Here is a 26,656-nt window from a genome sequence, read left to right as displayed (position 1 = left end):
ATGACTTGTCAAGATGTATTTCAACAAAATAATCTCTAGGAACATTCACCCATTCATACATGGCCCATGCAATGATGCAACACTATAAAAGATCAAAATTTCCACAATTTCGCATAAGAAAGCAGTAAATTTCAGACTTGTATAGCGAAAATCCTAGCAACATTCATGTGACAAAGTAAATAACAAGAATAAGCATGAAAATATTACTTACATGTACAAAAGAGTATATCCAATCATCATGTTATGCCAATAATGAAGCTCCAAGACAAGAGAAATAGATCCAAACATCAAAATTCATCCATAACATCCAAACTCGTCCTCCAAAAGGGAATGTGAAATTCTCAAGAGCTACTAAATCCCAATCCAAGTGATGATGATCAAAATGAATCATCTCACTGCCATTAATACAATCACTAAGAAGTTTGATTTACCTAATTTGGCCTAATTGAGCTCCAAAATAATAAAATAACGTGCAATAATAACATCCCTTAGTGACAAGCCCACCAAGATAGCTCAATAACATAATGATAAGTCTCTCAAGAGGGTCGAATGATCAATAAAGTGAGTCGTTGGGCCTTTGAGGAGGCCTAATGAAGTCTTGAGTGTGCCATGATGTGAGAATGGACCTCAAACATAGTGGATAAGAGGTTGGTCCTTTGTTATCCAAGCAAATCCCCATGGTGCCCCAAAGTGGGTGTGAGGGGCACAAGGACATTCTCATGGGTCTCCAAGTCAATCGAAAGTCTTTGTAAACATCTGTAAGGGCTAGGATGATGACATAAGCCCTCATCTAGACCCTGGATCATCTGCCAAGTGTGTTGTGCAAGTATGGAGACGACTAGGCATGGTGAACCAAGTGCATCATCCTCATCCAAAAGGTGGAACACGAGCAATCAATGAGGGGTGCTGGGGATCTATGAAGTACTCTCTGCTATTGTGGAAGCCCAGGGCTCTCAATGCTTACCCTACAAGTGCCAACGTGGTCCTCTGGAGGGCTAGGACCCCGTATAGGGAGATCAAGCCCCAAATGGAGACCCACTTGCAATCCTGCATAAGATCCAATGCGTCCCCTTGTCCTCCAATACAACAACTCTTTAGAATAATCAAGTAAAAGAGCTTGCAAGTCATGGAATCAATGGGGCACTTCATGGTGGCATGAACTTTCATAGTGGACTTTGGCATACACAAGTGTCTCCAACCTCAATAGGGGGTTAGACAAGGACCCTATTAGGTGGTTTCAACTTTTAAAGGGGGTGACATGTTCAGGGTACATCCCTCAGGTGGTAGGTGGCAAGTGATATGGTGATGGAATGGAGTAGGAACCAGGGGAATCATCCAGACCACATGTCATGGTACAAGGGTAGCCATAATAGGGGAAACTCACACTTGGGTATATGAGTGTAGGAGGGAGAAAATCGTGGTACATGAGTTACCTTAGCCTTTGTTTTTCCACCCTTCTTAATATGCCTTTTGCTTTTGATTGATTTTTCTTCATAATTGCACAGGGTTCCGGGGAATGAGATCATGATGTATAGTATATAGTAGTGGATACCCGCTTAAGGTAGGGTGGTTCATCCCCCACTAGGGGTTGGGACAATCATGGGCTCCTTAATGATGGAGGGGGCTCATCTAGGGCCCATAGGAACTAGGGTGATGGCCATGGGTAAAGGGGTAGAGCTCATGTTTGGCCTTTCCCCATGCGCTAAATTTGTATGTTCCAACCATCTTTTGCATTTTGTGGTACATTTCCCGTTGAGAGTGGTCAAATTATGCTTTTTCTTTTCTTTCTAGTTGCATTAACCTTCGGGGCATTGTTTCAGGCCCGACCTAAGATGGTGCAGGTAAGGGGAGAGGGAGGTTAACTCTATGCGGACCCAGTGGACACATGGACCTAGATGGGAAAAGAGATGAATAGGGCTAAAATGAGTGGAAGGGGGTGATGTATGTGGTGTCGGGAAGCAGGACCACGCAACCAAAATTGGGATTTCCCATGTAGTGCCAACCCTAAAGCTAATGTCCATTAAAGGAGATCCCACGAGACTAGGATACAAGGCTAACCACAAAATTGTGCAATGGCGAGAAGAGTACAAACCTAGCTCACTCTTTCTGCCGAATCCTCCCACCAATCCATGCCCAAAAGTGCCCATGGAAAATAAGGAAAATCACTTAACTATACTAATCAAAATCCATACCTTTGGGGTTGGGAGGCTCACCTTCAAACATATGATCATAACAAGTTGGCGAGGGACCACATGGTTGGCTCAAGTGACAGAGATAATGGCACATCGAGCTATCTGGTGGCAGCAAGGGGCTGCTGGCTGAGGACCATCTATGAGAAACTTTTTCTCCTATATACACTACCCACAGGTGGTGGGTAACAGTTCCCAAAAACTAGGATGAGTTATGAAAAAGTTAGCTAATGTGCAAAAGTGGAAGGCCGAGTTCATTGTCTTCTAGTGCGAGTTAACTTGGAAAAAGACGAGTGACAAGTTTCTAATTCTAGATTAAGACTAAGGAACGAGTTGCATGAGCCACTTCAACTCGGTTAACAACTCATTCACTAGTTCGATTCCTAAAATATTGACTTGCCAGATTTAATTGCTTTCAAGGAAGAGCGATGGCACAATTGTAATCATTCTTCTTGAGCAAAAGTATTGTGTGTGAGCTTGTAAGAGTGATAAGAACACGAAGGAGCTTGCTTGTGAGATTTGATAGAAGAATTGCCTTGGGAATGAGCTAGGACGTAGGGGCTAATTCCTAAGAAATAGGAGCAGCACATGCGCTAGGAAATAGGAGCTTATTTCCTAGGATTTGTGCAAGGATTTCGAAGCTCATCTAGGCAAGGCAAGAAGGCATAAGGATCAGGGGTCTTGCATGGGTTTCAAGCTTAGTACAAGTAGAGAGAACAAGTTTGTTCGCTAGTGAAACTATATTGTATTGTAATAGATATATTGCTCATTCTTTTATTAATGAAGTTCTCAAACGAGCAGAGGGTTTTCCCAGTTGGGTTCCCTAGAAAAATTGTGTTGTTGAATTGTGTATTCATTTTTGTTCCTATTTCGCTGCAATATGAGTAGAGAAATAATGTGTCTATATGAAAATAAACTAGTTTTCAGATTGTGCATATTAGTAGTCATAGAATTTCGTGGATTTTGTACATGGTATCAAAGCTCTTGGAACAAAATTAAGATCAACACATCACAAGAGTGAGCAACTTAGGAGAACTGAGAAGACATCTCTAATTTGGCCACAGGCTCAAGAAGACTATTCAAAGTGAAGAAGAGATCAACTTTGGAGTCTTTTCTTGTGACAGGGATTAGGTTGAGTTGGGCAAGAAGGCTGACCGAGTATTGCAGGAGAAATCTGGGCAGAACTGTGCATGTTTTTGTTGGAAGTTTTCTCTTTGGGCATAAGTCGTTGTGTTTTCTATGCCTATTGCAGGGAAGGCCGAGCCCTACTAGGAGCTGATTTTTGTTATTGAACAATAAACAATGGAATGTCGAGTTGCTAGACATATAGCAAAAGAGTCCTAACTAGAGGGCTCAAACTTCAGTTATAGGTGCATAGGCGGGGTTGATTTGGGGACAAAAGTGATCGTTCAGACCAAAGGTATGTTTGTGCTCTTCCACGTCTTGTGTTGATGCAAGGTTGATTGTCCAAGTTTGGGATAGAGTAGGTGGCATCTTAAGTATAGTTGAAGGACTATTAGTAGGTGCCTAATTGTCGCCAAAGAGCAAGTCTTGTGAAGGACAACAAGAGTGCTAGCAGTGGCAGATATATTGAAGCAAAAGAATTTGTAGATTTTGAAGGACTAAAGGAGCAATGAAGTGGGCAACCTCGAAGCCCTAAGTACAACTTCTTGTGAAGGACTGCAAGGCTGTTAGTGGGAAAGTGTTGGAGATATCTCTAAGGTAAGCAGGATGGCGTGCCAAGGGTTGAGAGCAATTCACTGTTTAGAGGGAGCATCGAACTTCGTTCCATGGAAAAGGAGGATCACGATAGTGCTGGAAGATAATGGGGTGGGAGAATTCATCAAGCAGGTGATAACACCACCTCAAGATCCCCAATAATTGGCCCAACATAATAAGAATGATATCAAGGCAAGGAGGATTATTTTAGAAGGGGTTAGAGATCATATAGTGCCTCATGTCCATTAAAAAAAGACAACTTTTGAGATGTATGATACCATCTTAAAACTATATCAGAGTACCAGTGATAGCAAGATGGTTGCTCTTAGGGAGAAGCTGAGGAGTATTCAGATGAGCAAGGATGAGCCCATTGTCACATATTTGTCAAGGTTCACTCAGGTACAAGATGCACTGGGTGGTGTGGGCGTGGTTGTATATGATCATAACCTTGTGAGTTTTGCCTTGGACTTCAAAAGTCTTGGAAAGGGTTCTAGGACGCTGTTAGTGGGAGAGAGGACTTTCCAAATTGAGAGGCTTTGGCTTGACTACATGCTGGAAGAGTTCCAAAGAGGAACCATAGAAGGGAGATAAGTTATGGCAGTGGATGAGGAGAACCTTGCCTTGGTAGGCAAGGCCAAGGGTAAGAAGGGCCCGAGAGAGGCTGAGTCCAATTAGAAGGGCAAGAAGAAGGATCTAAGTAAGATCAAGTGCTTTCACTTCCATGAGTCTGGGCACTATGCTTATAAGTGTCCTAATTGAAAGAAGGAGTCCAGTAAGGATCATGTTGCTGCATCAACAAAGGTATATGCATTTTATGCCCAGTTCAAGAAAGATTTCTCATTGATTGCTTGCATGGCAAGCTCAACAAATAACAATATTTGGTATATTGATTCAGGAGCATCCTTCCACATGACCAGGATGACGAAGAGTTTCAACCACCTGAAAGAGAAGGACATACAATTTTAGATTGAGCTAGGAAATGATGGTCAATATGTAGTTAGAGGAGTTGGTACTGTAAGTTTTTAGAGGGAGTCAGGGAATCCTCTTCATCTCAGAGATGTTCTCTATGTTCCAAGATTGAGGCAGAATCTTGTTTCGGTAGCCACCCTTGAGGACAAGGGATATGATATCATCTTCAGTAGAGGTAAGGCATACCTCCAACCCTTAGCTTTTGGATGTAAGAAGCAGATAGGTTTGTTGACCACTACGTGTCAACGAACCATAGCAGTACACCCCTTTTATTCGCAAAAGGGATAGCGCCCGATCAATGTGTCAGTGCCATCTAGTTATCATCATTTACCCTGACTTCCAAGATGTTATGTAAACCCATTCTGCATGTGTATAATGTAAATAATCTCAGCAGATCCGTGTCATGTATGTAACAACCTCGGCAAACCTACCTTTCTAGTGGCGATCTCCATTCTGGGAGGTTTTTGTCTCACTGATCCATTCTTGCAGAGTTTTCCCCTCCAGTGTTACCCCAAAGCTGGAATGGATTTTGTCACTAGGATCTTAGGCGAGTCCTAGTGTTCTAGATCAAGTCTATGTGAAAGTAATTTGGGAATAATCCTAACTATTTGGTTAGATTATTTTTTTACAGATTACTTGGTCTGCTGGATTATACTTGTGTTGCAGAAATGGGTAGTCTTTGAGGGTCTATCACTAATGGGTTTTCCCCCTTATGATATCAAAAATATGAAAATCATGATGTAAAGTGTCTTGAGGGTTGGGAAAATAATTTATCCCCTCATAGGTTAATTAATTAAATTTTCTGGCAAAAAATTAATTAAAATCCTAAGCCAGAAATTCAATTAATTCTAGGTCCTAGGTAAATTTAAATTCTCCAAAGGTAAAATTCGTGGTCCTAAAAAATTAAATTTTAAAAGGTCCGAGGCTAAGGTAAATTAACTATTTTGATAAATTTTAAACCTTTGATCCCCGAGGGTTAAGCAAAAGTCAAATTTTTGGGGAAATTAACTCAAAAATTCTAGTTTTGAGTTATTAAAAAGCATTTAAATGAAAATTTCGAATTTCTTTAAAAATTAAATATTTCGACGGATGAGATTAAAAGAAATTTTATTCTTCTTCAATGGTCGAGATTGCTTTGACGATGATCACTCAAACTAGCTGTTGGAGGATTTATTTTTAAATAGGAAGTCATTTGTCAGTCTACAGATTCGATCTTTGAGTTGTGTGTTTAACAAGAAGCTTTGGTGTAATATTTTTTTTGGTTAATAAAGATTTTGGGGTTAAAATTCTATTGGTGTTACTCTTCATGGGAATACTGTAAGATGTGTTGTTTTCATGCCTAATTTTTTCTAAAGCCATTGATGATAGCTTCTAAAGAGTGATTTGAGTACACGTATTTTGCTCAGTCGCCAGGTTTGAATAATAATTTAAATTTTGAACGTAATAGCAAGTATCTCTATTTGTCTGAGTTTTATTATTATTTTCTCGTTCTATTTTTGATGGCTGGATTGAGTTTTGCAGAGAAATCTTGATTTTAGATTCTCGAGCATTAGGGGAAGTTTTCAGTTGGACCAACCAACTCCCGATCCGTATTTTCTGAAGAGCTCAGCTAAATTAATCCTGGGCTTGTCATAAGATTTTTTGCTGTATGGATGCATGAGGGTTTCAAGTTAGCACCTCCTTTAAAAATCACAAAAAACTTAATTTCTGTGTGGCATAATGATAGATCTAGCTACTTAGAGCCTTCAACATGTAATTATTGTAATTATTTATCTGGGTTTCTGGGTTTTCTTTTTATCATTGTATATATCGTTCTGGGTGTCTTGTTTTTTTTTTTTTTTTGCAGCTACAGATTTGAAGGAGAATTCTTGTTTGAAGCCAGATCTAGGCCTTGGAGGGTAAGATCTGGCCTCAATATCATTTTGTAGGGACATTATTTTCAGTTTAAGGGTTTTAAATTCAGATCTAAGGTCTTCTGGAAGAAATTTTTTTAGGCAGAGATATATTGGTTCAATATATATATATATATATATATTATTTTTATTTTATTTATTTATTTATTTTTTTGGGTTTTTTCTAGAGTTTTTTTTGGGCTACCATTTTTCTACCTGGAAGCCTCTCGAAATTTTGTTGCTGTCTCTTGTTGCATTTTTCCATCCTTTTTGCTGTGTTTTTACTCTGGACAAATTTCAAAAAATTTTATTGCCAAAAAATTTCCTTTCTCTACTGCAACTCCCTTGATCTCTCACTCTCCGCGGCCCTCTTTCCTCCATCGATTTGCTGATTCGCTGCCATTCTGCCTATGTTCTCCCTGCCTACAAAAATGAGTTTCAAAACCCATCACAACTCCATTGCTTCCATCCCTCCGTTCACAGTTTTTCCTAACCCGCAACTCCCTCTTCAACCTACGTCATTCCTTCCATATCCATCATTGCCAGCTCCTAATCAGCAACCACTCCTCCCTTCCTGCTTGCTGCCCATCTACAACCTTCCTCACTTGCGTGCTCTCCTTTACGAGCATCTTCCTTCTCCTCGCACTATCCCATCTCTCCTTGCATGCAGTCCGTCGCTTCTCCTCTGTCCTTGCCCGAGTTCTCTGCGGATTCCATCCTCCCTTGCTCCTTCGTTGAGCTCCTACCTTCCGCCGCCGTCCAAGCCCACACCTGCACACACAAATTTAATTTTTCTTTTTTTGTTTCATATGTATAAGTTAGGTTTAGGTTTGTTTCAAAAATAAAAGTCGATTTCATTTCTTTTTTAAACTTTGGTTAAGGGTTTAGTGTTTTATTTAAAAAATTCGATCTTTTTGTTTAGTTTTCATTTTAATTTTTTGTTTTGATTTTTTATTTTATTTTAAAAAAAGGAAAACTTAAAATTCTGATTTCAATTTTGATTTTTTTTTTTATGACTTTGATTTTCTTTTAATTTTGGCTTTTCCTCTCGGGTTTTGATTTTTTTTATAAGAAAGCAAAAACTAAAAAATTTAAAAAAAAATTCATTTCTATGACTCTGAGATTACTAAGGAGTTAAATCGAAAGGAGAATTTACGCTTTCACATTTAAAAAATTAAATTTTTATGTGGCCCATGGCCCATTACAAATTTTAATTTGTTAAAGTCCTTTTGATTTTTATTCTTTGGTCACATTAAAAATTTTAATTGCCATATTAAACTTTGCTTCATAAGCTTAGCAGATTAAAAATTTTCCTAAGGGATAATTAAATTCTAATCTAAAGTTCCTTGGTGTCTTTTTGTATGTTAAGTGTAAAATTTTAAATTTTGTGGTAGTGATTTCTCTATTGTCAAGTGCGATTAATGTTTTAGAATCATATCTAAAGATTGATTATAGGAGAAAGATAATTTTTTCTAGATCTGGGTTATTGAAGAAAATCATTTTAAATCTAGAATCATTGCTTAGCAGTTAAATTTCATAGCTCTTCATGTATTTAATTGCTAGAAAATATTGCATGATAAAGTTTTGGGCATTTACATTTAATCATTCATGATCGTCACTTTCATCAGATTTATAAATTGCTCTGGATAACTTGTTTTTATTTAGTTTATGGTTAATTGAATATAAAGGCATTGGTCTAGAATCATTTCTATTTTGTGGTTGTCTTATTCGTTTGATCTATTCATCTCAGTTAACCCGGACTTGTTTACATCCATCAAGTTGTTCATCCTTAAGTCTCCTAGAGCTTGTGTTTTACAAGCTATCTTCATTCATTTACCCCTAGGGACTACCCCCCTTGGCTTGTCTAGGAGAAGTGACAACCCTTACTCTGAGCGTTGTTGCGGTGCTTAGACACTTTGTGCCACAACAAGGTGTAAGGGTGAAGAATATATACAAGTTGTAGGTAGAGAGAGATGCAACCTTGAGCAATAACATAGGGAGTGCTCAAAGTAGAGAAGTGGTGGTTGAGCGAGAGCAAGATAGATCTCTCAAGATGGAGCCTCAACAAGTATCTCAATTTCAGTCTAAGCTAGTTGGCAGTTGGGCTGACTAGTAGGATGATGAGGAGTAGAGCCCAGGGCGAGTGGAGGCAACCACTCTGTTGGTGACTCCCAGTATAAGGAAATGTTGAGCCAAGTGGGCAGAGGATTAGTTTGGGAAGAATTAGAATAGAGTTGGATCTCCTAGTACCACCTTCAGCCAAAAGAAGCAACCATAGAGTTACATGGGGTATATGGCACTTATGACTAAGGTGTTAGACTTGCAGAGCCTATTGGGAAAGAATAGGTCTTTAGATTAGGTTATGAAGAAGAAAGCAGGGAAGTCTTCTAGTTCAAAGGGAGCAACTACAACAACGAAGAACGTGGTAATGGTGGGGACAAATACAGGTGGACGAGGTTCTCCTAGGAACACTTTCCTCGCTAAGAGGGAGTGTTGAAAATAGTAGCGAGAAAGGGTTCCTTGATTTGTGCCTTAATCAAAGGAACCACGACAAGTTTCCCCTTTGCATGCTCGAGTTTCCTATAATTTAGGATGATTTCCTAAAATTTAGGAATCGTCCCCAAAAATTAGGACGATTTATGAAGCATTTAACTAATGTGCAAAAGTGGAGGGCTGAGTTCACTGTCTTATAGTACAAGTTAACTTGGAAAAAGATGAGCGACAAGTCTCTAATTCTAGATTGAGACTAGAGATGAGTTGCGTGACCCACTCCAACTCAATTAACAACTCAATCACCAATTTGATTCCTAAAATATTGGCTTCCCAGATTTAATTGCTTATAAGGAAGAGCGAAGGCACAATTGTAATCATTCTTCTTGAGCACAAGTATTGTGTGTGAGCTTGTAAGAGTGATAAGAACAAGAAGGATCTTGTGTGCGAGGTTTGATAACGGAAGAATTTCCTTGGGAATGTGCTAGGAATTAGGGGCTTATGTCTTAGGATTTGTGTAAGGATTTCAAAGCTTCTCCAGGCAAGGCAAGGAAGCATAAGGATCAGGGGTCTTGCAGGGGTTTCAAGCTTAGTACAAGCAGAGAGACCAAGGTTGTTCTCTAGTGAAACATATTGTAAGAGATCTATTGCTCATTCTTCTATCAATAAAATTCTTAAAACAAGTAGAGGGTTTTTCCAGTTGGGTTCCCTAGAAAAATTATGTTGTTCAATTATGTGATTGTGTATTTATTTATGTTCCTATTTTGCCGCAAAATAAGTAGAGAAATTATGTGTCTATATGAATAGAAACTAGTTTTCAGATTGTTTATATTAGTAGTTGCAGAATTTCGTGGAATTTCTACAACTTTCCTTTTCTCATCAGGGATATGAACCCATGTTATGCTACAGAATAAATGAAAGTGACTTACATTTGGTTTAATTTAGTTCATCTTCTTCTGTTGTTATATTTTTTAAAGCCTTTGTGGGAGTGCAATTTGCTATGTAATGTGCTCAATTAATTACTTTTGCCCAATAATGAAGACTTAATCCTTTAGGTTGAATCATAGAATTTGTTGTTTTTCTAGGGCTAGACTAGAAATTATTTTTCTTCAACATATTACTACCATTGATTATTAAGCACATTATCCAATATCATTAATCAATTATATAGAAGAATTTTTTTTACAATTAACACATTAAAAGAGCAGTAAAGATAATAGTGAAACCATGAGACAAGGGACACAGAAATTAGGCCCGAGGCCAGGGCAAAACCCACATGGGGAAAACCCAAAAAATCTTCCTATGCGAGAGAGAATTCATAGTTCATCAATACATTAGAGACAACAACAAGATGATAGCCCAACCAATATCCAAGAACAAGAAGCAAACCCAAACCCTCCTGAAATTTCGGCCCTCCTTTCTCTTGAAATTTGCTTGGAACATAATTCATGTGGAGATAGATGATGTGTGAAAATGGTGGAGGAGGTCTCTCCTTTATATACACTTCCAAGGGGGTCGAATGGGTGCCTTTTGGGGCCTCACCGACTTGAAAAAAATGAGGCCGAAATATTTTGGAGGACAATTATAAATTCAATATTACAATTTCATAATTTCATCACATGATGAAATACAATATTTCAACACTCTCTCTTAGCTAGGGAGGTATTTTCATTTTCTCTTATATGTATATCTCTCATTATAAGAAAGCAAATACCATCACAATCAGTGTTGCGGGGGAGCGACCCCCCCCTCGATCTCGCTCCCAATCCGCGCTCTGGGCGGGAGCGACTCGGGAGCGCGCTCCCTAAATTTTTTTTCGCTCCCTGCCTTTTCGGGAGCGTTTTGCCTTTTTTGCAATTTTTTTTTTGGTAGTAATGTTCGAAATGCAATTTTTTTTGAAAGAAACAAATAATTTTTGAGTGGGGCAGCTTAATGATCAAGTCTAGGCCTTAGTATTGATATGCTATTCATGGTAATGTTAAATTCTTAAAGTAAAAGTGACATTCTCCTTAATCTTCATTTTCATCCTTTTACTTAAATTTTTAACATTACCATGAAATGACTCAAGATGTTTGAGAGTGGTTTCGGCCTCATTGGATTTCATATGGAGAAAGTGGAATTTTAGATTTCATTCAAAATCCAGCAGACTTATCAGTTTTTCAGGATTTCAGGATTAGGGGATTGCAATGTTTCCATTGAATTTTGTCATGTATTAGGGTATGGAACTCATATTTAATCAAGAGCACCAATCCCTCTATGTACCTTGATGTTAGTGACATTGGTTGTCGAACTCCTCTATCATGACCCTCCTAAAAATGTACGCATCACTCAAACAAAATCTTGACTTGACAGGCTATGCTTTTTCTATCTTATGTTAATGCTTACAGGGTGATATTAATGACAAAGATCCCTATACAGATACAGAGGTAATGACAAAGATACCTCTGGATATTAATGCTTAGAGGGTGATATTAATGACAAAGATCCTAATTTTCCAACAAGACTAAAAAATTAGACATTTCTTGTGGTGGCAAGAGGCTCAAGCATAAGAAATAGATAATAGATCTACTTTTCTTTTCTAGTTTCTAGTAGCTTTTATAACTATTGACTCTTTCATATTTATTATGATATTTTTTTAAACAATATATGACAATTTAAGTTTGAAGTTGGCGATTATAAGTCATTAGTAATGAATTATGAATATGATGCTTCATGAAAGTTGAAAGTTGTTTCATTTCATTTCATTTTATAACATTTCATTTCATGTTAGATATTATTTGTTGTAATGGTTACACTTAGATTACAAGTACAACTTTGGTGATCAATGATGATAAATGTTATATATTGAATTTTGAAAGCTTGAAACTTTAAGATTGATGAATCATGAGACTCAATATGTTGTATGTTATTATGTTACTAACTTGTGGATGTGGTTGATGAAGATTATAACTTCTAGATGATTGTTGTTATATGGTTCAATCTATGTTTTTTTTGTTTTTTATATCTAATTCATTATTCTACATGTTTTTGTTGACATATATGTATCAAAATATATAATATATATATATTATATAAAAAACGCTTCGGGATTCACTCCCAAACCGGGAGCTTCTGAAAATGTCGCTCCCGCTCCCGTTTTCGCTCCCGCTCCCCGCTTTCGCTCCCGCTCCCAAGTAACATTGATCACAATCCAATCTCAACACTCCCTCTTAGCTAGTGAGCTATTCTCTAGGTTGCACAATAGATCACATCTCAACAAAATAATGGTGTCCCGATCCATACAAGACGAATAATCCACAATCGATGATAGGGGAGATTGATTTACCACAACCAAGTCCATGGCAGTCATATTTGACCTTTGGTAAAGATCACACATACCCTATTGGTCTTCAGGTCAAGCTTCATGACCTAAAAGAGTATATTATAGATCTCATCTCAGATGTACATGACTCATCTTAAGGAAAGCTGATAGCTGCACCATCATCTCATCTCATCTTGGAAGAATGATACAAAACGACAATAGGGGGATTGGTTTATCGCAACCAAGTCCATGGAAGTCATAAATGACCTTGGTAAAGATACACACCCTATTTCCACTGACTGACCCTCACCCAACTTGATCCTCAACGATCAAGTGGTAGAACACCTACATCCAACACTTAGGGGAGATCAATTTACCTATCAAGTCCACGATAGTTGTGTCCGACTTTGGTATAGATCACACACACCTAAGTGTCCTCACCCACTGGCTAGAAGGGTGGCAATCCCGACAAGCTTAACCAAGTCCATGGCCCTTTGGTCTGTTACCCACCACTAGTGGGTGACCCCATAGGAGAAATTTTTTCCTAGATTTGTCTTTAGCCAGCAGCGAATAACCCTTGACAACCACCATTGTAGCCAATGTTGTGCCAAATGTATTCGCTCCCTGAGCCAGTCATATATCCACTTGCCCATCTGTTAAGAGCGTATGTTTGAAGGCGGGCCATCCAATCCTAAAGGTATTTGTGCAATCAGGTGCTTATGCTTGTTTTCCTTGGGCACACTCAGGAATGGATTACTGGTGTTCCCTTACCTTAACTTGGGGGGGAGGGGGGCGTTAATTGTCAACTCTGGTCTTGTGGGATCTCTCCTACTGGCTTGCGACATTAGGATGGGCACTACTTGGGAAACCCTAATTTTTGATAGCGTGGTCCTGCTTTCTTGTTCCACTTTTTTCACTCCCCTCCGCACATTACATGCCCTATTTCATCATCTTCCTTCTCTGGGTCCACAAGGCTTTGGTACTCCCCTCCCCTTGTCCACATGTCTGGGTTGGGCTGTAACGATCCTCCAGTGGTTGATGCAACTAAAAAAAAAGATAAAAACATATCATGGCCACATACTAAAGGAAATAATACCACAAATGCAAAAGATGGTCGGGAAAATAAAATTTAGCACATGGGAAAAAGCCAAACATAAGCTCTACCCCTTATCATTATGCCCATCACCCTGGTTTCTAGGGCCCCTATGAGTGCCCCTTGCATCATTAAGGAATCCACGTATGTCCCAACCCTTGGTGGGTGATGAACTGCCCCACCTTAAGGGGGTTATCATTGCTATATCATACACATCATGCTCTCATCCCTTGGAGCCCCGAGCATTAAAATAAAGGAAAAATCAATAAAAGGCAAAAGAAAAATAAAGAAGGTCGAAAAACAAGGGCCGAGGTAAATCATGTACCACAATTGCTCCCTCCTACACTAATACACCCAAATATGTGGACATCCTTCATCATTATCACCCTTGAGCCCATGGCATTTGGCCTTGAGACGCCTGTGTCCTAATCCACCTCATCATTACCCACATGGCACTTACCTCCTGAAGGATGTACCTTGGACATGTCCTTCCCTTTAGGGGCCGAGAGCACCTAATAGGGTTGTTTATTAACACCATTACATGCTCAAAGCCCCAAATTTGGAAAGGGAACCCTCTATGAAGTCTTATATGTGCCATTGACTAACAAGCTTGATTCACTTAGATGTAGTAATGAATTATTGTACCTAAAGGTTAGGAGATGCATTGAATCTTATATAGGATTGGCTGGTGGTTTCATCATGGGTTGGGCAACTTAACTGGGGCCCAAGCCCACTAGAGGATCATATTGACACTTGTAGGGGAAGCGTTGAGAGCCGTGGGTTTCCATCATGTGATACAACATTATCTCATCTTATGGGCGCCCTCAACACCTTCAACAACTTGTTCATTGCCCCAAGTATATGTGAGATTATGCATTGGGACCAATAATGCCCCCAACTGACTTAGAAATATATAAAGGGTTTGGCAGTTGATCCGAGGGCCAGAGGAGGTTTGTCTCATCGTTGAGACATGGGAGGGCTAGGCCTTGGGAATCACTTCATATACCTTATCATTGATCCCATCATTGCAAGTGATTTTCTCCATACAGAGACTCCTCCCATCAGTGAAAGTCCGTAAAGAGCAGGGGACACTAACTGTGGTGATTATGGGTCTTTGTCCCATCATTGTGGCAACATTTTTGGCATCGTTGCTGGGGAGGAAGCAGGTCTACCTCCTTGGTTCAATATTTGAAGAGGTGATTCTTACAACGACAATATAGATCCTCTTCTGGCGACTCTTAAGTTACTTGGTTGTGAAGATCACTAAGAAATCATAGATCCTATAACCAAGGCTTCAGCTAAGAGGGCCAATTAATGAGAGCATTCCCTCTTGTTGAAAGGAACCTATTTTCTGATGATATGAATACCAACACAAACCAAAACCAAAACCAAAATGAAAATCAAGCCAATAGGGAGAAAATCAAGCCAATATCCCTAGGGAGCACAGACTTGACACATAATTTGCACATATGAAGCCATAGCACACAGATTTGGTGAATGGTTCCATGACTTCAGGACCACAAGTTTTCATAGTAATTAATTGCCACAAGAGTTCATGTACTGCAAGAATAAGATACCATAATAGTTTACACAACAAAGGACCTTAGAATCAGATCCTTATATATGCACAAAACTTGGATCATCCACAGAAAGGGAGTTGCTATCTTTGGATTTGACACAATCCTTCATACGCATAGCCACGATTTACATGATTTGACACATCCATTGCGATTCTAGACTTAGACCTTCAAAACTTTTCCATAGATGATCAACATAGAGAGTCAAATACATAGGTCCACACTGATTTTCATAATGTACCTTGGAGGTGCATCACAGACTATATACAAAACTCAAATGATGGATCTTGCACTTTTGATATCATGGGATGCATACAGAGAGCACACTCTTTTCATCATTAAATTTGTCACCCCAAAGATGTAACATTTAGAGTTTCGGGCCTATCCCATAACTTGTCAATAAATGAGAGATGAATTGAACATGGCTCACACAAAGAGTTTGAAAGATACTTTACAACCTTCATTAAGCCATAGAATTGTAGATAAGTAATGTCTCCGGATTTCACATACAAGAGCTTGCATGGGGTGCAATTGGAGATCGCATAAGTTGCCATGAGACACTCAATTTTATCACTGTAAATTTACCATAAAACTTCTCATCACGCTGGCATAAAGATACCAAAAAAAGGTGCCACAAAGTTTGTATTGTTCTCAGATTTTTGCTTATGTATGACCCATAGATAATACATTTATGGAGGGTGGGTTGCTTAGATAGTTCACATGTCATACTTAACACAGGATAATAGAGGCTTATTCACATATGCCACAAAAAATTTGCATAAATAATAGAAGAGAAAAACATGAGCCATAAAACATTCGCACAAACTTTCTCATAAATGGGAGGCATAGAAGAATAGGGTCATACCTTATGCGAGTGCCACAAAAGTTCGTATGATCCATAAAGTTAATTGATGCCATTGGATAAAACTGCCACAAAGGCTACAAAGCTTCACATGGGAGTTTTTATAGCACGCAAGTCATTGGCCTTCTTGCAATAGGTATTTTGGATCACTGAGATGAGGTCTGAGATTCAATTGCCACGTAATTCACAAGAGATGCCACAAATGCCATTGCAGTAGCTTAAATCCGTAAGGTTAATTCGACCTATATTACACAAGCTTCTGTAGCTCAAAACTGTGATTACTCCCCTGTTTCCACCTCGCTCTGCTTCAGGTGAACTCAACCTAGATACGACCTTTCTTTCCAGGCATCGGATGGGACTCGACCCTCTTCCTTTGGGATGTCACCATTTTTGTCTTTATATAGTAGCCACAAAAAAGTGAGCGTATCAGACTTAGCCTAGATCTATTTAACCAATAGTTTCTCCAACTCGGTCTAAGACAGAACATAAGAAAGGATGCAACTTGTCCTTTTTCCATTCAATTGCTCTTGGATCAAACCAGCTTTGGTACCATGTTGATTTTCTAGGGCTAGTCTAGAAATTATTTTTCTTCAACAAATAATTACCAATGTTTATTAAGCACATTATCCAATATCATTAATCAGTTATACAAAAGAAAAAAATCAACAATTAACACATTAAAAGAGCAATAAAAATATTAGTGAAACCATGAGACAAGGGACATAGAACTAAGGCCCGAGGCCAGGGAAAAACCCACAAGGGCAAAACCCATAAATTTTTCCTTATGACAGAGAGAGAGAGAGAGAGAGAGAGAGAGTTCATATGTCATCAATACATCATAGAAAACATCAAGATGATAGCCCAACCAATATCCAAGAACGAGAAGTAAACCCAAACCCTCCACCTGAAATTTTGGCCCTCCTTCCTCCTTTTGAAATTTGTTGGAACAGAACTCATGTGAAGATAGATGATGTGTGAAAATGGTGGAGGGGGTCTCTTCTTTGTATACACTTCCAAGGGGGTCAAATGGGTACCTTTTGGGGCATAACTGAGTTGAAAAATGTGAGGCCAAAATATTTTGGAGGGAAATTATAAAATTCAAAAGTACAATTTCATAATTTCATCACATGATGAAAATATTGACCAAGGCTACAATATTTCAACACTCTTTCTTAGCTAGGGAGCTATTTTCATTTTCTCTTATATGTATGTCTCATTATAATAAAGCAGATAGCATCACAATCCAATCTTAACACAATTCACCATTTCTTTTAACGTATGTTTTTTTCTTTCAATAACACCATTTTGCCATGATGTATATGTAACGATGTGTTGCATTTGAATTCTCTTTGTTGCTTGTTCACAAATATTTGTGTGGTCAAATTTCTTCTCCTTCTTTCTCTAGGTACATGTACTTAACTTTCATTGATAATTTCTCTAAACGCACTTGGATTTCCTTCTTAAAACTTAAAAGTGAAGTTTTTGACTTGCTTTTTGCCTACGAGGTCCTTGTAGAAAAACAATCTGGACATTCACTACAAAGGTTAAGAATATATAATTGAGGCTCTGATACCATATTATGGAAAATAGGGTATCCCATATAGGATGAACACCTTCAGTAACCACTCATAGAACCAGATCAAAGATCATAGCACCAATATTTTTACATGGTTAAAATTCCATAGTAGGGAAACAATCCATGGCCTCATCCAACGTGGCCACTTGAGACAATTTTAAATATGCAAAAGAAAATTTGTACACAAGAGTTTCTCACAACCAAACATTAACAATGACCCTCCATGCTCTTTGTATAGAAATCTTAGATCAATTGGGTTCTAAGCCATTGATCAATAGCTAATAGTATTAAGGAGAATATGAGTTACTAGAGCACTCTATGTCCAGAGCATATTCTGATTGTTGGATTACAATGCAACTAATGTATACTAAAGAAACACTGTAAGAATCACACTTTTGTTAAAGCTCCTAATACTAGCCCACATTTATTTTCTCAAGCCAATTATTTATTCCCAAGAATTTATTCAATTAACAAAATAGATCTTGAATTACTGAATATTAAAATCACTTGTATTTTAACATTTAGAAACATATGCTGTGGAAATAAATCAGAGAGATCAATTACATATTGCAATAGAAATAATTCACCCACAACAATTCTCCGTCATTTATTAATTAGGAAAATCAGGTTTTCAACCCACAGAGAATTTATAAAGAAAAATTCAGTGATTGGAATCTGCAACTCAGCCCCACTAGAATAATTTGGCCCAAGGAAAATCAGCCAACTAGAGATTGACCTTTGAAGAAACTAGACTCACCTTTCACCAGAAAATCAACGTCTATGCTTAGCTCTCACTCAAGCCTTTGCGCACTCGCAACTTGGCCTTGGCAAATTGGCCTCTCCAACAACTGCGCCTCCTTTTCACTTCAACAATTCGGCCTCCTGGAAACAACCCAAAATTATCCTTGTATTCTTCTTCCTTCTCCCCAGTCAAACTGAGCCTCATGCTCTAGAGAATCGCTCTCTTCTTCTTGAGAACATCTCTTTTTAAAATTTTGTAGCTGCCTCTCTCTTTTGTGTTCTTGTGTCTTCACCTCTTTGCCAGGCTTCTTTTATAATATTCATTAAGTCCAAATCCCTAACCCTAATCTCCCTTCTAGAATTGGAGATCAATGGTTGAGTTTATTTCTAAGTCACTTGAATAATTAAATTATTTATCCTTAGAAAATGACTTAATAGTCCACAATAATCAGTTGACTTTAATTATTGTACTTACTCCACCATGCAAGCACCTAAAGAGGCAATAAATCATCTTCCACATGCTAAGACACCAAGCATATGCAAAAGACCTTCAGAAGTTACCACTAGTTTCAACAACTTTTACCTAAAGACACATTATATCAAATTGATCTTAACAAACTCCGAAGTGTCTAAATATCCTAACATAGCATATACAATGAATTTGATCTTTTTGTATTGTACAGATCTTGTAGTGCTGTCTGGCATTCGACCAAGCTTTACTATTTGGATATTTCAAAGTTGTAACTTGAAATAGAGGCGTTTGTTCATTTTTGCAATTAATGTCAGAATCCTCAAGAACTGTGTGACAAAAGTTAGCAGTTTTCTATGATGATGTCAGTTTTTGTTTGGTACAGTAGTTTGTTTAATGTTTGTATCTTCTACTCGAGATGAAGATCAAAATACTAATTAGGTATGTGATAATGAGAAGGTTATGTTGGAGTAGAGTAACATCTAATAAGCGAGGTGCAATCTGAATCTTCTACCTTCATGTCAAAGTCCATAGGGAAGGAAGAACATCTTTCATATGTCATGATTGATATAGGTTGAAATTTCTGTTAATTAATCATGCAAGATTGACTATAAGATTTTTTGTTTTGGTTTAAGTTCATAATGAGGTAGTCCTGTAATAGCAGGGTTAAGTTTTCCATTAGGAAGATGGGGAAACATATGAATTTTCTGTCTTTTTCAGTGTTCAGCTCTTTATAAATAGCCTTGACTATAAGTGTGTATATTTCTTAATTGGCTGTAGGTTACATTCTAAGTTGTCTTTCAATCTAGTTGACCATAATTTTTTTCCTTCAGTGATGCTAAAATAATCTTGATTTCCTCTTCAATTTCTTCAACTCTCTAGGTTAGCGGCATTGTTCATTTTCTATACTAAGCTTGGCCCCTTTTGCAGGTACTTTTTGGAGATGCATTATATGGGAAGAAGGAATACCGAAGGGCATTGGTAAAATTTATAATCTCAAAGCTATACATCTCTCTCTCTTTTTTTGAGAAAGCATATCTTATTTTACATTGCAGAGCTTTACATCATATACTACATTAGGATACTAAAGGCTGCCTAGGTTGCTGTGCTCTTCCAATGTTGGTCTTAGCTCTCATTTTCAGTGAATATATAGTTTTCTTAAAAATCTCCATCCTAGTTGTAATTGGAGTTGCTATTTCTGGTACCTCCCATTTCCAGCAAATTTATGTCTTTCCGAAAAAGATCCATGCCTGTAATTTGAGTTGCTTCTGATCTAAAGGTTGATACTAATCCCAAATGGATTGGGGAGTTCTCATCATTGTAAGAGATGTAGCCCTGAGGGGCAGATGGTTGTGAGATTCACATCTTATTTGTTCCAGAACTTCTTTGTGTATTGTTAATGTGAAAATCTGGCTACTAGCTTGACATGGACATTATAATACATTTCACCGAATTGAAAGAGTGTTCCTTACCTGTAAAGAAAGTTTTGAAGAATTATTGAACTTCAGGTTTATCCATGATTGAAGTTGATTCATATAAACCTAATCAAACAAATAAAATACAGAAATGCTAAGATCAACTAGATAAAATGTTTGATATAGTCTGAGAAGCAGGCCAATCATGTCATTTTAATCTAACTGATAACCTAAAGGCAGCCTATGGCTTTAGGCTTTTAGCTTTAAGTACTGCATGTGTTAACAGTGAGTGTAATACATGAACTTTTGGAAAAGCATGTCTACTAGTAGTTTCCTGGCAGAAATAAAATTTTGCGAAGCTATACTGGATGTAATGTTCCTATGTAGGAATGTGAGTGATATTAAGCAAATAAATAGTGCAGCAACATATAAAAATAAAAACATGCATTAGACATCCATGAAAACGCTGCAAATCAGGGACTGCTGAGCCATATTATTAAAAATCAGAGGACTAGATACAATATGAATTGGAATGGTGCACTTGGGCTTGTCTCAAAGGACAAGATTGACAAAACCCAAGTGAGAAATAGCTGAGTTGAACACTGCCCAGCTGCTGCACCACTCTGCACTGCGCTGCCCCAGTAAATTGCTGCCCTGCTTAACTTCGACTTACTGGAATGTGCCCAAAAGCTGTCTAAAAAATTATATCCTTTCAGCCCGGACTCTTTGGACAAAACCCAGCAAAACCCAGAAGGGAATTTCATTGGTTTTGACTTTGGATTTTCGGCCTCCTTGGAGCCTCTCCCTAGAGTTTGCTGCCAAATTCGATTTGTAGGAAACAACCTGCAAATCCCTCTGAAAATACCTCTGAAATGCTGGTTTTACTTGTGCTATCCAACACTTTACTCCCCGCATGGCTCTTGGCCAAGATGAACTGCACTTCCAAGCCCCACGAAATTGTTGCCACAGGCCTCTGCCCAGAAATTCGTACAACTGATGCATTGGTCTAGTTGGCTGCAAATCCTAGCAAAAATGTCCTCAAAAAGCAACCTTCTCAGCGCCCAAAACTCTCAACGACAATGAACCTCCTTGCTGGCTTCAAACTCCTGTGTGTTTTTGGCTGCTCAGGAAATACGTAGTTCCCTTTTCTGCGCTGTTGACTGAAGTGTGTGACTATGTTGAACCCCCTGAAACTCCTGTGGAACAGCCTCCCTAGGGTGGGCATGGATGGTCCCCCGAAGAAGAGGTTGAATCTACGGCGTGAGAGATTCGTGGCTAAACAACCAGTCAACTTGCTAAGCAACAGAGCGTACAAAAGTGTGTTTGTTTGCAAATGTTCAAGATAGTTGAAAATGAGAGCTCATCGTCCTTTTATCACCTTGGGTCCCCTTAGCCTCATGTGGGCCCCTACATCCACCCATTCGATTCCCTCCAAGCTCATCGAATGGCCAAGTTCGAATTTGTCATGTGGGTGGTCCCCACATTCCACTCGCTGCAAAATAAAGTCAAATTCCCCTATAGTTCCTAAGTCTAAGTGTGGAGTCCTCCTCCTAAGCCACAAATGGTGCCAAAAATGTGTAGCTGCACCCTGTGACTAATGTATTTGAGAGGGGACATGACAATCCTCCCTTTCCAAATGTTTCTTTCCCTTAAGCAACCTCAAAGCTGGGTGCTCTAGTATGTGCTCACCTTCCCAGGTGGAATCCTCATCTGGCAAGTTCTTCTAGCGTTACCAAGAACTCCCTGATGGTCCTGCTCTTGAGTCTCCTCTCTCTGCCCTCCAAAATGGCCTCTTGTTCTAACACCAAGTGGCCGTCATCATCCAGCGGGGGTAGATCAGCTCGCCTAGTCACCCGGTAGGGCCCATAGAAGCGTGGCTGTAGCTTCTTTGCTTCCTTCTGTTTCAACATAGATTTCCTTTAGGACTGCAGCCAAAGGTATACTAAGTCCCCCTCCTCAGAGTGCCTCCTTGTCTTGTGCCGATTTGCATACAATTTTTGTTGATTTTGGGCTGTCACTAAATTATCCTTGAGAGCCTTGAGGATATCTTGGCTCTCTTGGACCTAGTCTTTGGCCTTTGGGGCTCGAATGTCTCCAAAAACAATATCAGCAAACATCAGTGCATCATATCCATAGAGGGCATGAAAATGGGTCATATCGATAGACATGTGGTGCGTGGTGTTGTAGCAATACTTGCCCAGGTGCAACCACTAAATCCACGTCCTCTGCTGACCTGTCACATCGTTCCTCACGTACCCCTCCAACCATTGGTTGACTCTCTCCTTCTGGCCGTTCGTTTGAGGGTGATAACTAGTGCTAGGAGTGAGCTCTGTCCCAACCAACCTGAAGAGTTCCTGCTAAAAGCCACCCATGAATTTGTTGTCTCTGTCCCTCACTATGTTCTTGGGGAGTCCATGCAACCTACAAATCTCCTGGGAGAACAACTTGGCAACCTGTGCAACCATGTACCTAGTGGGGATGGCGAAGAAGTGGGCAAATTTGGTCAACCTATCCATCAATACGTATATGCAATCCTTCCCCTGTACTATGAGGAGCCCAGTGATGAAAGCCATCGAAATACTTTCCCATTTCCCCTTAGGAATGGGAAGTCGCTGTAGTAGTCTTGTAGGGTGAGTTAGCTCCCCCTTGTTCCGCTGGTAGGCCTCACACTTTCGTACTTACTGCAACACATTCTCCTTGAGGCCCTTCCACGTGAACCTCTCCGGAACCGCCATATAAGTCTTCTGGAACCCATGGTGTCCAGACAATGGTGAATTGTGAGCTGCCTGGAGTATCCTCCCCCTCAACTGCGAGTTGGGCGCTAAGTAAATGCGCCCCTTGTAATAGATGACCTCATTCATCACACAGTAACACTCATCTGCATGTGTCCCCTCCAATGCCTCGCATGCCTTTTTGTCGTTGGAGTACTCCACAAACCACCGAGCCTTCCAATCTTGGCGGATGCTCATGAGAGATAACCCAGTGGGTCTCCTAGATAGAGCATCGACCACCACATTGTGCTTCCCTCGCACATACTTGATATCAAAATCATAGGCCTGCACCTTGCTGAACCATCTCTGTTGCCTATCGTTGAGGCCCTACTGCCCCATGGAATGTCGAAGATTGTTGTGATTAGTCGTCACTCAAAACCGGTTGTCCAACAAGTATTGGCGGAACTTGACCAATGCATGCATAATGGGCAACATCTCCTTGCCATATATGGAACATGACAGCTCATGCGGTAGGAGCTTTTGACTCTTGAAAGCCATGGGATGCCCCTCCTGTGACATTACGACTCCAACTCCTACCCCAGATGCATCACACTCCACCGTGAATGGCTGGATAAAGTCTGGGAGTGCCAAAACTAGGCAACTGCTCATCAACTTCTTGAGGCGATCAAAGGCAGCCTGTGCTACATCAGTCCATGTGAAGGCCCCCTTCTTAGTCAAGTCGGTCAAAGGTGCTGCCAACTGCGAGAACCCTTTGACAAACTTCCTGTAATAGGTACAAATATCCAAGAAGCCTCTCAACATAGTCACATCTCGGGGTACTGGCCAATCCCGGATGGCCCAAATCTTCTCCTTGTGAACTTTCACCCCATCTGCTCCAATGATATGCCTGAGGTAAAGCATCTCTGTCAATCCAAACTCACACTTGGAGAGCTTGGCATAAAACTGCTGCTCCTCCAGAATGTGCAATACCTCCTCCAAGTGTTGGAGGTGCTCCTCCCACGTCCGGCTATAGATCAGGATGTCATCGAAGAACACTAGCATGAACCTCCTCAGTTGTCCCCGAAAGATATGGTTCATGCAAGATTGGAATGTGGCTGGAGTGTTGGTCAGCCCAAATGGCATGACTAGAAACTCAAAGTGCCCATAGTGGCATCGAAAAGCTGTCTTCGGGATGTCCTGATCCCTCACTTTGATCTAGTGGTACCCTGAACGCAGATCAATCTTAGAGAAGTACTTGGCTCCTCTAAGCTCATCCATCAGCTCGTCAATGCGGGGAATAGGGTACCGGTTCTTAAGAGTCTTCCGGTTGAGGGCTCGGTAGTTGATACACATTCGGAGGGTTCCATCCTTCTTCTTCACTAACACTACTGAAGAAGCGAAAGGACTGGAACTTGGTTAGATATGGTCCAACGCAAGAAACTTCTGGATGACCTTCTCTATCTCGTCCTTATAGTCTTTGGGGTGCCTATAAGGAGCAGTGATAACTGCGTGTATACTTGGCTCCAGCTCAATGGTGTGCTCAAATCCTCTATCTAGCGGCTGCCTTGGTGGGATGTCCTCGAACACTACCGCATACCTATCTAGTAAAGCCTATATGTCTGCTGGTGGTGGTTGTGCCTGTCCCCTAGCCTCTGAGATCCTCAACTCGACTGCCCATGCAATGTCCCCATGCCAAATATCTGCCTCCATCGTTTGGGCCGAAACTGTCTGAGGTGGATAAGACTGCATGCCTCTCAAGAACACCAGTTTGCCATCTGGCCTAATGAACTCTATCTCTGGTTTCCTCCAATCTGTCGTGACTCGCCCAACTGAATACAACCACCTAACACCCATCACCACGTTGGTGTCTGGCACATTGACCACAAAGAAGTGAACCCTCATCGAGTAGTTCCAATAACTACCGTCAAAGCAGGGCACATATCTGGTGCACTAGATAGTATGGTCACCTGGCACTAGGAATGAGAAACCATCAAACTTTGCTGTGGTGAGGCTCCTCCTTTGGACCAGCTGTGCATCTATGAAATTGTGGGTAGCTCCACTGTCCACCAACACTGACATCATCTGTCCCTATACAGTGCCTCTGATCCTGAGTGTCAAAAACTTAAGAATCTCGTATAAAGAAGCAAGGACGACTCCTGCTAGGGCAAGAGATGCCCCTCCCTGTGGACGTGGTGGTGGTGGCCCTCTGTTTGCTGGACTCTCTCCATCTGTCCCACCATAGTCTTGCTCCACCTCATCCTCTCGGTCACTGTTAGAAAAGACCTCAATGTAATGTGCTCTACATGTAATCCACCTATGGCTAGGTGCCCAGGCCTCTTTGCATGTGAAGCACAGCTTCCTCCTCCGGGGGTCCTTCCGTGTCTCCTCATCTAATTGCCCCCTCACCTGTGTGGTCCTCGGTGGTGGGGGTCTAGTCTCGTGCCCCTTCTGTGGGAAAGGGGTCCGTGAAGGAAATGGTGCTCTAGTCTTGGGGATGACCCCCTGTAGATCTCTGGCACACACAACTGCTTCATGCAGCGTGGAGGGTTTGCTTGACTTCACCAGTGCACGCAGGGGCTCAAGCAAGCCCTCAATGAAGGTGTACACTCTCCTTGCCTCGGATAGATTTGGGACCATCATTAACACATGCAAAAAATCTGAGAAGTATTGCTCTGGGTTCCCTGTTTGGCGCAATTGTGTTAGCTCTTTGAAAGAAGCCTCCTGATCCCTCTGATCAAATCGCTCCACCACCCTCCGGGTGAAGTCCTCATAGGAAACTATCTGGGCATGCCCGAAAGTGGTTAGACCGTGAAACCACCAATTATGGGCTTCCCCCTCCAAGTGTAGTGTTGCCATCTTAATGGCTTCCTGCTCTGTCATCCGGTTGAGTTGAAAGTATGTGTCCATCTTTTCAACCCAAGCCCTAGCTGTGCACTTGGCAGTGCCATCAAAGGTAGGGAAATACATCCTCCCTATAGTACTCTGCAGCTCATAGTTTTGGGTCCCTTATCCTCTGTACCCCTTGTTCTTCTCACTCTGCTTGAGCTTGTAGTAATCTCTGAAGGAGAGGGCTTCTTTGAATTCTTCGTCCATATTCTGCCACTCTCTAAAGTAATCCTCCATCTGAGGAGTGTCTTCCTCCCTTGCTAGCTCGATTTGTGCCACTGAAACGAAGGAAGGTAGTGTAGCTTGAGTCGCCACACTCACTGAAGGGCGCTGCACTGCTGGTGAGGGGTGATTGAAAGGTTGAGAGGCCTTGGAAGTTTCTCCACATAGAAACCCTCTAGGTGTGGCCCTGTCTTTGTTTTGTGACTTGATCTCCTCTAGCATGTCTTTCTGCCCCTTGGCCAAGTCACTCAAGGCCCTCAGGAGGCTGTCGAAAGCCATCTCCTCCCTACTCTTGGGCTCTATCATTTCTTCCTCTTCGGCCACTGCTTTCCCTCTTTCCTCCGTATTTGGCATAATTTCTAACTCCCTTTCTCTGCTCCTGTAACTCTGCCTACGATAGGTGATGTTCTACTAGTCCCCATCTCTCATAGGAAACAAACCCCACAACTGAGCCAAGAACTAGGCTCTGATACCACTGTAATGTTCCTATGTAGGAATGTTAGTGATATTAAGCAAATAAATAGTGAAACATCATATAACAATA

At 40.4% G+C, this 26,656-nt stretch overlaps 1 protein-coding gene across 2 annotated transcripts in view; it reads left to right on the top strand.

The window, feature by feature from the left end:
- Nucleotides 1–26,656, top strand: part of APC7 (tetratricopeptide repeat (TPR)-containing protein) — a 344,349-nt gene that overhangs the window by 54,715 nt on the left and 262,978 nt on the right. For both annotated transcript variants that reach the window (XM_089402745.1, XM_089402746.1), the window contains exon 3: nucleotides 19,809–19,859. In XM_089402745.1, coding sequence (XP_089258871.1) covers nucleotides 19,809–19,859 — 51 coding nt within the window. The remainder of the gene's footprint in view (nucleotides 1–19,808; nucleotides 19,860–26,656) is intronic.

This window comes from Pinus tabuliformis, chromosome 2_1 (assembly GCF_031772625.1).
Source record: "Pinus tabuliformis cultivar Carrire ecotype Pingquan chromosome 2_1, CPIR1, whole genome shotgun sequence".
Lineage (NCBI taxonomy): Eukaryota > Viridiplantae > Streptophyta > Pinopsida > Pinales > Pinaceae > Pinus > Pinus tabuliformis.
Note: the sequence above shows the minus strand (reverse complement) of the source record. Positions and strands in the feature narration are given on the sequence as shown.